The sequence below is a fragment of the Astyanax mexicanus genome, chromosome 5, assembly GCF_023375975.1.
Source record: "Astyanax mexicanus isolate ESR-SI-001 chromosome 5, AstMex3_surface, whole genome shotgun sequence".
Classification (NCBI taxonomy): domain Eukaryota; kingdom Metazoa; phylum Chordata; class Actinopteri; order Characiformes; family Acestrorhamphidae; genus Astyanax; species Astyanax mexicanus.
In genome coordinates, this window is record NC_064412.1 from 9,423,767 (window position 1) to 9,437,735 (window position 13,969).

The 13,969-nt window shown below is 39.3% G+C and overlaps 1 protein-coding gene across 1 annotated transcript; it reads right to left on the reverse strand.

Moving 5' to 3' along the window:
- Window positions 1-883: 883 nt before the first annotated feature.
- On the reverse strand, window positions 884-5,439 carry LOC103021438 (inhibin beta B chain). Its single transcript, XM_007253395.4, has 2 exons — window positions 4,797-5,439; window positions 884-3,022 (listed from the first exon to the last, which is right to left on the reverse strand). The coding sequence occupies exons 1-2, from the start codon at window positions 5,197-5,199 to the stop codon at window positions 2,256-2,258; spliced, it is 1,170 nt and encodes a 389-aa protein (XP_007253457.2). The 5' UTR covers window positions 5,200-5,439; the 3' UTR covers window positions 884-2,255.
- Window positions 5,440-13,969: the final 8,530 nt, after the last annotated feature.

The window sequence follows — 13,969 nt, forward strand, 5'->3', positions numbered from 1 at the left end:
TCCGATTCGAACATGCCGCATTGAGTAATAGCTTTTTTTTTTAGAGCTGGTTTTCCAACTGTGCTACAGGATCAAAAGTCAGTAATTGTTTTATTTTGTGAGACAGCTTGTCTGTTTATTATTTGCTGTTTGACAGAATTTCATTTTGTATGTATGCAAAACTGTAAATACTGAGAAATAATTCTATTGCTTATTGATAGGACTATTACTTATTAAAGTTTAAATACACTGGAGAAAGTGCCATATTTGTATGGGCATGCATTTGTCGAGGATTTGCTCTGTTGTATGTTAAGGAACTGAAGAAGCTTCCTGGTCCAGCACAGGTGCTAGACTCATGGATCTATGTATGACTCTCTTCTAATGGTGCTATAAATGTTATGAGGCACACATTACAGAGCACGCTAATGTGTAAGGCTTTTATGGTCAGGGAAGTTGGTGACTTACTTTTACTTACTTCATATCATAGTAAAACACTACGTGATGTCCTCAAGCTTCCCGTGTCAATCCTATCTTTTGTTCTTATGGAACACAGAGAGTTTAGGCTTTGCCAGAAAAAGTTGACGAATGTTTGCTTGGCAAATATAGACGGTCCATAAAAAAGCCAATTCAAGTGTTTGCCCAGGCAAACACGCTCTTTGCCTTTCAGACGCTATTGATTTTGAGTCCCCAAAATCAATGATGGGGCATATAGAGATACCAATGGGGCAATCGATTATATGAGAGCTGATAATATATTTATGAAACTTGATTGTCTTCTGAAATATCAATGTACGAATATTTTGCAATATGTCATAGACCATAGTTAAGTTTATTTACACTGGCTATACCAAAATGCTGTATTTAGTATTGATAAAGAGCTTAATGAAGCACAAGTAGAAACAAGTATTTTTTATTTCTTTTATTTTATATTAATAAAATATAAACACATTTAACAAAAGCACAGTGTAAGATTACATGATTGTCAAACTATCCTATTGTATGAAAATATTGTTATAAAATTATTATAAATTACATACAAATAAATTATTTGGTATTTGGTCATAACTTACAACATATTTAACTTACATCAATGAACAGAAGAAAAAAAAGCAACAAAAAAAGTGTACAAACACATGCAAAAGTCAGACGTGACCCAACTGAAAACAAAAGCTGAATGCAAATTATTATATTTTAACAGGTACAAAAGTGCAGCCACAAACCTGAGTTGTGACACAGAAGCATTAAGTTCAGTTTCTAAAAGTGCTTCATGCATGCAGTGGTAAATCTGGAAGCATTGTAGAAATCCATCATTAAGAAAGACTTTCTGTTCTTTGTGAGTCTGACCCTGAAATCAATAGAACTGTAAACATAGTAAATGAAGCAAGCTATAATGCCATAACCTGAGACCAGCATAATCACACCTCTGTATCCTGTATCAATATGTCATACCTAATGCACTGCAGGAGAGGAAGTGCTTCAACAAGACATTTCTCTTTTTATCTCATTGTTTTCTCCTTATCTTTGGGAAATGGTGAAAAGCTTCTTTGTTAAATTTTGCAGAAATTCCAGATGTATAGCATGTGCCAAAAATACATTAAACACATCTCTAAATAAAGCTAGGATGCCTAAAGAAAGAGTCTTAACTTAACACAGACCTAAACAAAACAACTCAAAACAACAAAAGCATGAACACAACTATGGTTGACGTAAACAAAACAGTACATAAAAAGCCTTGAGAACTTTGTGGAATACAATGTGAAATTTGCAGGCTCAGATATAATCCCCGATCCCCAAGAACTTTCACATCAAACAGAATCCAGCATGTCACATATGTCCATTTACCATCTTGCCCTTTTTAGACTTTCGCTTGTGCATGTGGCAATAACTAAATGTTTACCCATCTCATTGGGTAACCAGGCAGAGGTTAGGCCAGCGACCTTAGTTGAAAACTAATCAAACAGTACAGTGTAAAGGCCCAGAGGATCACATAATCCCTACAGTGTCTTTGCTTCACCTGTGCACTGCTTTGATACATTTGAAATGCCCTAAAAGATATGATATAAGATTTGTGAGCCTTTCTTTGCATCGGGTAAAGAACAAGAGGCCTGCATGAGGGGGCCACATTAACACAGTTGATAAATAGAATTACTTCACACTTTTACTGCATATAAAAGTTACCAATCTCAAATGAAGGTATAAAATGTCACACAATGTCTTCATTAAAGTAAAAGTGCCTTCTGCAATAGGAACTTGTCTCTGATGTTTGGTGTCCTGTTTTACGTGCACCCACAGGACTCCACGATCATGTCGGGGACGTCGGTCTTTACGATGCTGTGCTGTGAGTTAAAGTAGACCATTGAGAGCGGACGTCTCTGAATGGGAACACAGCAAGAAGAGACGGCCGTGTGGATGCCGTTCGCCTTCAGCTGGCTGAAGACGGTGGCGTGGAAGGATGAGGCGATGCCCGGTGAGCCGGCCAGGTGCTGCGGACACTGGCCCATGCAGTAATTCATGTGGTAGCCTTCAGGTGCGATGATCCAGTCCTGCCACTGGATGTCCTTGAACTTGATGTAGAAGTCCTTCTTACAGCACACGCTGACGTCATCGCCGCAGTGCAGTGAGCGCTTGCTCAGGGCGTGCTTGGAGTCATCGCGTAAACGAACCTGTGCCACCAGGAAGGGCTGCTGGGAGGTGTCGGCACCACGCCGGCTGCACAGATTCTGGCCACCGTCCTCGCAGTGCACCTCCAGCCGCAGACGCCGCTGCCCACCATCCAGGAAGGCCTGCAGGGTGCTGCTGACGGGGAAGGTGTGCCAGCCACCTCGTGCCACCTCCACGTTTCTCTGGAGGAGCAGGGTGCGGTTCTCGGCATCGTCTATGCCAGACAGGTAGACCTGGGCGGAGACGCGGACGGCCGGGCGCGGGCCATCAGCAGGACGCACGTACAGCCACAGTGAGGACTGCAGCACCTGCACACTCTGACCACGCTCCTGGAGGAACTGGAAGGACAGGCTGGGGTCAATTCCACTGGAGTCTAAATCATCTGGTGAGAAATAAGAAGAAAAAATAGTCGATTATAATTACAGCTTAATAATGTGTAGTTAAAAAATACAATAAAACAAAAGTTTGAGAGGTTATAGCAACTTGGTAGATGTTAGTTCAGCACCAACAGGACATTTCAACTTTAAATGAATCAAAATGCATTAGATTCTTTGTGAGGCTTAGTCCTTAGTAGTATACCCATTTTAAATTGCATTTAACTTCAGATACTTCAGATTCAGCATTGAATTAGCTTGATACAAATGTACCCTTCATTCACATTTCATTGCTATCACACAAAAAACATATATTTATGCCAGTTTGCTTTTTTCTACATGAATAAACTGAATCTAGCAGTTCTTGCATTTCTGTTAAAATGTCACTTTAAACAGATCAACAGAAATGCTGCTAAATTAGTTCAAAAATTTTGGAGATAGCAGGTTTTATTTTTTAGTGACATTCTGTATATTGTTAGATTAACACAAAAGTACACCAACGTGTGTTGATGTAATATAGTTTATTCCTGTGGATTTAATGAAAAGGACCTGGGCTGTGGTGAAACATGATAATGCATGAAATATTATAGAGGTATTTTATGCAACAGCTGGAATTCAAGCATTTCCACTGAATTCATTTTACAATCTGTTTCCCTATCCCTCCTATTTATTCAGCTAATAATTCATAAGCATCGACTAAAAGTGCTGTGACTCAGAATGCTGCTTGTCAAAAGTTTGTACTCGTTGTCATGTTACATAAGTGTAATAACTGGTTATCTTAAAATGTTACATAAATTAAACATTAAATTATAAGTTAATAAAACTATATTTTACAACGCAGATCATTCTATTATTTGCAAGCAGTGTAAATATAAACAAACTGTTTCCAGAAAAAAAAACTGTTTAAATCTGTTGTTTTTAAAGGCATGCTTCTATTTCAGGTATTCTATAGCATCATCTGTAGAGTAATCAGATCTTTGTTTTAGGTCTCTTTGGCCGCTTCTGAAAGCATAGAGACGAATATTGCTATCCTATTTAACTATGGGGTTCTTTACACAGCAAATCCTACTGTAGAAACCTCTAATTTGGAAACATGTAGAAACCTCTAATTTGGAAGTTTCTACTCTAAAATATAGAAATATGCAGCTGTACTTTTTTTTTTTACTTTTAGATTTATGCTTTTTCAAAAATTATTGTTGGTCAGGGTTTTTTATTTGCTTATACAACTTCTTAAAGTTGTATAAGCAACTTTTGTTAAGTTGTTAAGTTGAGTTAGGTTGCGTTTTTACAGTGTACATGATATCAACATTTTATCTGATCAGTTTCAGAAATCTTAAGTTATATCCAATGCAAACCTCTGAACTGGAAGATTCTACTCTAGAAAATATACATATCTATAGAAATATCCAGCTCTAGTGGAGGGCAAAGTCTTAGATCTAAAGTACCTAAAGTACTTATTGGAATTATTGTTAGTCAGTTTTTTTATCAAGATAAAGTTATTCGAGCTTTTGTTAAGCTGAGTTAGGTTGGAGTTTGTACATGATATTAAATTTAGGTCTGGTCCATTTTATAAATCTTAAGTTGCTGAATCAGCTAGATAAAAACTGAAGTTAAAGTCATTCAAACTTTTTTTTTTACAGTGAAGAACTTCTGGAGGATCTTTCTTATTAAGTTTAATATGAAAAACTTATAAGAAAGTTTTAGGTACCCAGCAGAACCCATCTGAGCTACCTTAGAACTGGAAGAAACTGTAAAACTGAATAACGAGAGGATCTTTCTTACCCATATCTGCAAAACTGACTATCTCGTAGGACTGGTCGTTGACGTGCGAGCTCGCCCCGCCGTTGTCCAGCTCGATGGTGCCGTCCGGCCGCACGCGCCCGGCGTGCAGTTTGCGCAGCGCGGTGGCGAGGGCGGCGCGCGGCACGGTGTGTGTGATGTTGGGTCTCTCGCGCAGGTGTAGCTTGTTGAGGATCTGCCTCTTGGCCGCCTCGATGAGCGCGTTCTCGTCCGAGTCTCTGTTCGCCGTGGCGCACGTCGTGCAGGCGGCGGTCGCGCCCCCGAGCCCCTGGAGAAGCAGGAGCGCGCTGAGCAGCACCAGCGCGGAGAACAGCGCGGACACCGCGCCGCCGTGGTGAGTCCGGTCCCCGTGGAGGGACAAGTCCAGGAGCGGTATGGAGAGCATCTTGCCGTCAGCTCGCGCACTGCCTGTTTGGTCCGCTGTCGGCAGGTGTAAGTTGCTGGAGGAGGAGCGTGGAGAAGCGCAGAGCAGCAGAGCGCGCTGGAGACTGAAGCTTGAGGTCCGGGAGATCTGGGGTAATCCACCAAAAGTTGTGACACGCTTGAGGGACGCTCCAATGAACGCACCGGGACGCGCGCGTGCACACACACACACACACAGTCACAAATTACGGGAGGGGGAGGAGGGTTGGGCACGCGAGCAATACGTGAAGTGCATAAAGTTGGTAGGCAGGCTAATGTACTACTCTCCTGTGTGCATGCACGGCCAAATGAGTGTATCTAAATAAAACAGCACTAATCTGAGAAAATAAACACAGGGCGCAGGGTACAGTAAGCCTACGTGCCCACAAGCAACACAAATCCCAGGTACTGCTGACTGTGAACCTCAAGGTAGCCCATCTCCCCCATTGGCCTTCTTTTCCTCAGCTGTTCCCTACTTGGCCCCTGTAAGTGAGCTGGCTGCCCAGTAGTTGATCTCCTTGGTTAGTAGTTTGGCTGGTAGTTCATTGTGCATGTGAGTGCATATGAGTCAACTACTATGACCTAGTTCTTGTGGAAGAGTGTAGAGCACTAGCTAAATATATACTGCTTGGCCAAAAAAAAGTCTCCACCTGGATTCAACTAAAGTAAATGATGTGGGGTTGATGCTGCAGTTATACGTTCAGCAACAGTATGTGCTGAAAGAATGAGGTCAGCTGACTACCTGAATATACTGAATATAGACCAGGTTATTCCATCAATGGATTTTTTCTTCCGTGATGGCATGGACATATTCCAAGATGACAGTGCCCGGATTCATGAGGCTGGAATTGTGAAAGATTGTGGAGTCCAGACCTTAACCCCATTGAGAATCTTTGGGATGTGCTGGATGGAGAAGGCTTTGTGCAGCGGTCAGACTCTACCATCATCAATGGAAGATCTTGGTGAAAGAATAATTCAACACTGGATTGAAATAAATCTTGTGACATTGCAGAAACTTAAAGAAAAATGCCACAGGTCGCAATCAAAGCTAAAGGTTATCCAACCAAATATTAGAGAGTGTGATCTTTTTTTGTCCAGGCAGTTTAGTTGAGCAGTAGTTAAAATTTAGCAGTATAAATGGTACCACTTTACTTGGATGGTTACATTGTTGATGGCTCGTAGATGCTCAACTAACATTCAACTAAATGCTAATAGTCCATTAGTATAAGCATTGAGATTCATTTTTATTTACCTGAGAGTTGAGTTTTAATAGATATTCAGTTTAATGTTAGTTGAGCATCTATGAGGCATGTATAATGGACCATCCAAATAAAGCTTTACTGTGTAAATTTATAAATACATATAATACATGAGTAATAGCAGTACTCTGTCAGCTTAATGTAGTCTAAATAAAATAGTATTTTGCATATTCTCAAGAAGTTCAAGAATAATGATGTCAGAATTATATCGGTATCAGCAGATAATTGCTGGATTTCTCAGCTAAAATGCAAGGTTTGTAAATGTTACATTTGTTTCTAAAGTTATACCAGGGTGTCTAATTTCTCTATAAGTTATAATGTGTACACAGAAATTGTCATCTGCAGATTTATACATGTGTAATATTGGATATAGGCATCAGCCCAAAATTCCCAAATTGATGTATCCTGAGACAGGAGTACTACTAACCAAATTAAGCTTGCGAGTGTGACAATGCCGGTCTCATCTACTGGTCAACCTTAAGGCCAATATATGCTGTTACATCTACACTGTAGCCATAGTGTACCTTATGCATAGCCTATGCATACCCTACACCTTAGTCTACAGCAGCTCCCCAGATATGTTACAACACAACGCAGATCGCAGCAACTCTGATTGGTCCACTCAGCTTGGCTTTCTCGCCTATGCATTCCCACCTTCACTGTAGAGGAATGCAGACAAGCAATGCACATTAGGGTATAGAGGTTCACAATGATGTTGGGCCAAGTGTGCAGGCTGTGCCCTAGACTCTCCATTGACTCAACACAGAAGTATAAACCAGCTTTTTACTGGTGTTAAAATGTTACTGGGGTAAAACCTTAGCCAATTATAGTTCAAGAATATGGATAACTAGCCAGGTGTAATGGAAGAATACTATGGGAGTAACTACTATGAGACAATCCTAGCTTGAGCATACTTTCCAATCCTAGCTAAGTATGAGTTACAGTACATAGGCAACTACCAATGGCCTAAGCTAATCAATAATAACGTATGAGTCTGAACTACAACCCAAATTATTAGTCAGTACTGGGAAGTGGTGTTTTAGCAGGTTATTGAATTGACGAAAGGCACAATAATGGCTCTCCAGGCTCCAGCCTCCATGCTCATACCTAGTTGGACTACCCATACAGACCCCACTTGGGCACTTGTTTTCTGGGCTAAACTCTTACTAGAATGAGACAGATAGCAAACTAATTCCACAATAAGCCGTATTATTTAAGGGCTATGACAAACTAACCAACACAGCTAAACTAGCTTGAATTAGCCAGAAATATTAGCCAGCTACTTTAAGCCAGTCATAGCAGAAAAAACACAAACTATCAAAATATAGGTAGAAAAAACAAACAAACAAATAAAATAAAACCTGGCAGTGGGAGAGCTAAGTCCAGCACCTAACCTTTATCCCAGTGACCTCCATCCTGCGACAGATCCAAACTAAACACTGGAGCTTCAGGAAAGCATAATGCTACACGTGTATGGTAAACATGATGAAATTTAGCCTCCCTATTTCCATGGGAAAAGCAGCTATAGCCTGCTGGTTTAGGGAATGCAGGTCAGCATTTGCCTGTAAAATCTTTTGGATTTTTTTTCACTGGATGAAATTAAATTTGGATGAAAAGATCACCTGCACACTGTCTATGCAGATAAATGCAGATTAAACAAGTAAGTAAACAACAATTTAATGAAACGAGCAAATGAAATATAAATCTATTAAACTACCTGACTCTGTGCATTTTAATTAGCATACATTATACATTTTCCCTTGCATATTTATTTATTTTCTATTAACCACACACTAATGCAAGTGTATGTGTCAGCAGTTTATTTCAGTTGTAAGGTAATTCAGTAAAATTATAGGTGTAAAGACATCTCGAACTGTTTTGTAAACTGATAAACACTTTCACAGCTTAGCTTTGGCCTAACAGTCTTCACAGTCTTTACAGGTTGAAGTCGCCGTCTAGCAGCCATATGCTGGTAGTGCAGTAAATCTGGGGCACAGAAGGCCTGAGCAGGGAGGACAGTTTTATTCAAAAAGGTCAGTGGTTTCTTACTCCAGTGCTGGGAAATTGAAAACTCTTCACTATAAATAATTATCTAGATATGTTTTATTTAAACCTGGACCTCAGACAAAGAAAAGTTAGATCAAGTACAATCAACAAGAAATATATAAGATTCTGGAGTAATTCTGGGTTAATATTTAGTTTTAAGCAAACTTGTGAGTCAAACCTGTGACTTGTTTGGGCCCAATCTGCTCATCAGAAGCTTTTACAGAAAGTTTTGTAAAAAGTCTGTGCAGCTCAACTGAACACTATTGCAAAATAAATTTCTTCATAATTTAATAGGGTTTTTTTGTTGAGTTAATCTACAGTTACAGTAGAATGTCAAACATAAGCGATTGGTTCAGTAGATCTGGATTGAAAACAGTTCTTTTGTTTGTCTGGCTAAATTTTGGTCCAAACTAAAAAGTCAAGACCAAACAAGGCAGGTGTGAAAGCACCCTAAACCTGCATTCACATTGGCAGCTAAAAGAGCGACAATCGAGTAATCATTTCCTATGGATGGACGGGATTTGTTGCCAAGATTCGGTGTAAAAGCGAGAAATTAAGTTGAGATTTTTCGAACTTTATGCAAATAAATTGTGACGCTGAACAAATTCTTCTGACCAATCACAGACATAGTTCCACCTTCTGCACTGTGAACCTTTGACTTTGATATATATATATCCCCAGTAGTGTGGCTCTGGATGTGACAGAGAGGCGATTTGAAGAAAAATGAGGTGTGGGATAAAAAAGCAGCTGGCTCGATAGGCCTGCATGCTAACCGGCCACACCGATACACACCGATATGCAACAGCGCGAGTATCCTTGAACACACCCACAAGAGACAAACTTGTTTTCATCTGAATGAATGCTGCATAAACGAGTAAGTAAACAACAGTTTAATGAAAGAAGAGCAAATTTAATTTTAAGGTTGTAGTGTTGATACTGGGTTATTAATGACGGGTTTTGTTTTTCATTTTTATAAATTTACTTAAATTTTTTACCCATTTTTTCATAATTTAGGAAAAAGGCCAATTGTTCTACCCATTCAGCTGCTAGTCAGCTGTATATCCCCCATCACTAGTAATGCCACAACACAAGGAGGGTGAAGACTAGCACATGTGAAGTCAGCAACTGCCTCTATTTGAACTGTTGCTGATGCAGCATTGTCAAGTAGCATCACAGCTGATCCACATCCCCCTAGGATTGATGCCATCTATAGCGCCATCTAACCATCCCGAGAGAGCAAGGCCAATTGTTCTCTCTCAGGGCTCTGGCAGCTGATGGCAAGCTGCATGACCAAGATTCGAACCAGCGATCTCCCGATCGGGTTTTGGGTTTTACACTCAGGTTCTGCAACCTTTCATTATTGGACCCTTGAGCAAGACCCCTTCACCCCTCTCTGGTCCCCAACACTGGAGCGATGGCTCAGTTTACGATTGATCACCGTGTGTGTGTGCACCTTCTGAATGTGCTCACAAAGGTGTTTAAGTGTGTGAAGCCACAAGCTATCTGTGTGTCAAGCACAAGTATGGTGAATAAGTTTGATCAGTTACCTTTACAGACTATATTAAGTCCATCATGAGTTGGGTTTTAAGTGTAGAGGCATGAAATATTAAAAACTGCAGGGAATTGTGATCAGACTCTTTGACATCTTCAAAGCCGGAATCTTGTGTGAGAAAAATGCACATTCACACTGGGCAATAAACCATTACTGGCCTGAGGGTTAATTGTGAGGATCTTGATGACGTCCAGGTGTTCTAAATTCATCCTGTGATAGATAAGCACCAACTATACTATATATATGTATATACTATACAACCCAGTCGCCCTCTACAGGCCTGTTATCACCATGTTACGCAAAAGGTCTGGGGAAACTCCAGAGATACGAGACTAAGAATTATTATTGCATAAAGCCCTCACCTTGTTGCATCAGATCCTGCTATTAGTAGGACTTCATGTATGGTTACATTCAGTGTCTTTTAATATAAATGGAAAAAAATAAAAAATAAAAGAAGCATCTGTTTTACAGTATGAGAGCTATGTCAGTTGTACAAAAATGAATAAATAAATGAATGAATAAAAAAGCAGTACGATTCAGATGGTGGCTTAATACCAAAAATGTGTAAGCGTCTGAGTCTGGGTTTAAACTTTACTGTTAGTATTATGATAACAGAGTTTTTTGCCCAGCTGATTATTTTTAATGCCCGTCATCAACATTTCTTTGCTATGACTGTATATAAACACAGTTGCGTCATGCTTCCACGCCACGGTAGATGAACCTGTACCTTGGACTGTGTAACAATAGAACAGATTCACTTTTACAGGTGGCCCAATACACTGCTGACTACCGAACAAAGGTCACACAAACCTTCCAACTAAAAGTACCATTAGTCTTCACATGTACCGACAGACATTAATCAGCTCAGTGATGTGATATCTGGTCAGTCATATGATTTTGAAATACTGTACTGAACTGTACTGGTACTAGGTAATATCACTTACAGTAGATTTACAACCACACTTGAAGGATTATATCGCTTATGGTGGCACATAAATACGAGTGATAAGTGATAAAAGTGTGGCAAAAGAAGTAACACCCAACAATCATATATACAGCTCAGGAAAATTTAAGAAACCACTTCAGTTTCTGAATCAGTTTCTCTGATTTTTGCTATTTATAGGTTTATGTTTGAGTAAAATGAACATCGTCGTTTTATTCTATAAACTACAGACAACATTTCTCCCAAATTACAAAAAAAAGTCATTTAGAGCATTTATTTAATAAAAATATGGCAGAAATAACAAAAAAGATGCAGAGCTTTCAGCCCTCAAATAATGCAAAGGAAACAAGACCATATTCATAAAGTTCAGAAATAAATATTTGGTTAATCACAGTTTTTTATCTTGGCATGTTCCCCTCCACCAGTCTTACACACTGCTTTTGGATAAATTTATGCCACTCCTGGTGCAAAAATTCAAGCAGTTCAGCTTGGTTTGCTGAACTTCTGATCATCTTCCTTTTATATTCCAGAGGTTTTCAATGTGGTAAAAGAAATGTGGCAAAGAAAATCATAACTTTTAAGTGGTCTCCTTTTTTTCACAGAGCTGTACATATGCACACATTTTATTGATACAGTTTAAATTATTTTATTATCTGCATCATTCTGCATTCCCAGAGCCCTGTACTGTACGGATTACTGTACAGCAGCTTCTGATTCCATCCTACAAAGTCTGCTCCAAGGTTCAGTTTTATAAGACTTTTGCCACATAAGCATTTTCTGTCTCAGAGGCCATAGGTAAAGTTGCCAACGCTCAGCCGTGAGATTCAAGGACTTGGCAGTCTTAAAATAAATAAATAAATAAATAAAATATATAAAATACAATAAATCAGAGGAAGACCATTATGATTTTATTTGTCTCTTTTGACAAAAAAAATAAAAATGTTTTTAGATGGATCTGGCAACCATAGCCACAGATAAGTGCACTGCAAACACACACACACACTGCCCACAGGATGCTGTTGGTGGACTATTCTCAGTCCAGTAGTGACACCAAGATGTTTAAAAACTCCAGCAGCACTGCTTTATCTGATCCACTCATACCAGCATTAAACACACTGACTTCACACCACCATCAGCACCATATCAAAATAACTGCATTGCTGAAAATAATGACCCACCACCCAAATAATAGCTGCTCTGAAGTGGTATGTCCTGTGGGGTCCTGACCATTAAATAATAGGGTGAAAGAAGGATAATAATGAAGTATACAGAGAACTAACTATGTCGCTCCTGGTGCAAGCATTCAAGCAGTTCAGTTTGGTTTGATGGCTTGTGATCATCCATCTTCCTCTCGAGTATATTCCAGAAGTTTTCAATTTGATAAAATCAAAGAAACGTATTCTTTTCAGTGGTCTCTATTTTTTTTAGATATGTATATATAACTCATTATTACTACTGAAATATATTCACATGAACTATCTCTTGAAAAGTATTTGGCAGTGACTAAGCACTATAGCACCATCTGTTGGACAAGATCATTGTTGAGATGCTGTATGAGACTGTAATACAGAAATGCACATTAAAGTATAAGATATGTGTTCTTACTGAATGTGTGTGTTTTTGTATATTGTAAGTACAGTCATATGAAAAAGTTTGGGCACCCCTATTAATCTTAATCATTTTTAGTTCTAAATATTTGGGTGTTTGCAACTTAGAGGTCTGCGCGGGACTGTTTTTTTAAACCCGCTCCCGCCCGCTCCCGCGTCTTTTTGTCCCGCTCCCGCCCGCTCCCGCAAAAAAATCACTTCTTTTAATCCCGCTCCCGCCCGCCACATACACATTCCCGCCGCTCCCGTCCCGCAGTCCTAATATGAATTGAATTAATTACATTTAGTGCTTCAAATTTACATATGTATTTATTAAAACAGCAATTCAGTTCGCAGTCCAAACACATGCCATCAGGTGCATCAAGAATCCTAGAAGTGGATTAGAAGTGGATCTATATTATATAAAATAATAAATGTAAAAATATATAAAATTAAATTCAATTAGTTTAATTAATATTTGTATTATTATTATTAATAATAATAATAATAATAATAACAATAATAATAATAACAATAACAATGTTATTGTTATTGTTATTATTATTATTGTTATTATTATTATTATTATTATTATTATTATTATTATTATTATTATTTTGCACCAGTATAGTAAATGTCGTCCTTTAAATTACACACCCCCCTCCCCCCCCCCCCCCCTCCTCTGCACACGCCTGCTGGAGATGCTGAAAATGTGTGTGTGTGTGTCCATCCTCCGAGAGATTTTTCTTGTGTTTTTTTGTTGCTTGCATGGGAATCATAGCGTGATTATTATAATTTTCTTAACTATTTATCAATTTGCGGGAGCGGGACCACATGTTAATGTGGTCCCGCTCCCGCATGGCCTGTATTGATTAAATTACCGCTCCCGCCAATAACAATTCAGTTTTGTCCCGCGCCGCAACATATTCTGACGGGTCCCGCGGGTCCCGCGGGACTCCCGCGGGAGTGCAGACCTCTATTTGCAACAGCCATTTCAGTTTGATATATCTAATAACTGATGGACACAGTAATATTTCAGGATTTAAATGAGGGTTATTGTACTAACAGAAAATTAGCAATATGCATTAAACCAATATGCATTGACCGGTGCAAAAGTATGGGCACCCTTATCATTTTATTGATTTGAATACTCCTAACTACTTTTTACTGACTTACTGAAGCACAAGACAAACAGAGTCAGAGTTGCCTGAGGTGTGCTTTTGACTCTGTTTGTGGCGTGCTTGCAGAAATGGCTTCTTTCGCATCACTCTCCCATACAGCTTCTCCTTGTGCAAAGTGCGCTGTATTGTTGACCGATGCACAGTGACACCATCTGCAGCAAGATGATGCTGCAGCTCTTTGGAGGT

Bases quoted from the DNA above. Each gene is read 5' to 3' on its own strand.
- LOC103021438 (XM_007253395.4), bottom strand. From the start codon at position 5,199: ATGCTCTCCATACCGCTCCTGGACTTGTCCCTCCACGGGGACCGGACT. The intron at 3,023-4,796 runs GTAAGAAAGATC...ATTTCTCACCAG, and splicing joins AGTCAGTTTTGCAGATATGG to ATGATTTAGACTCCAGTGGA.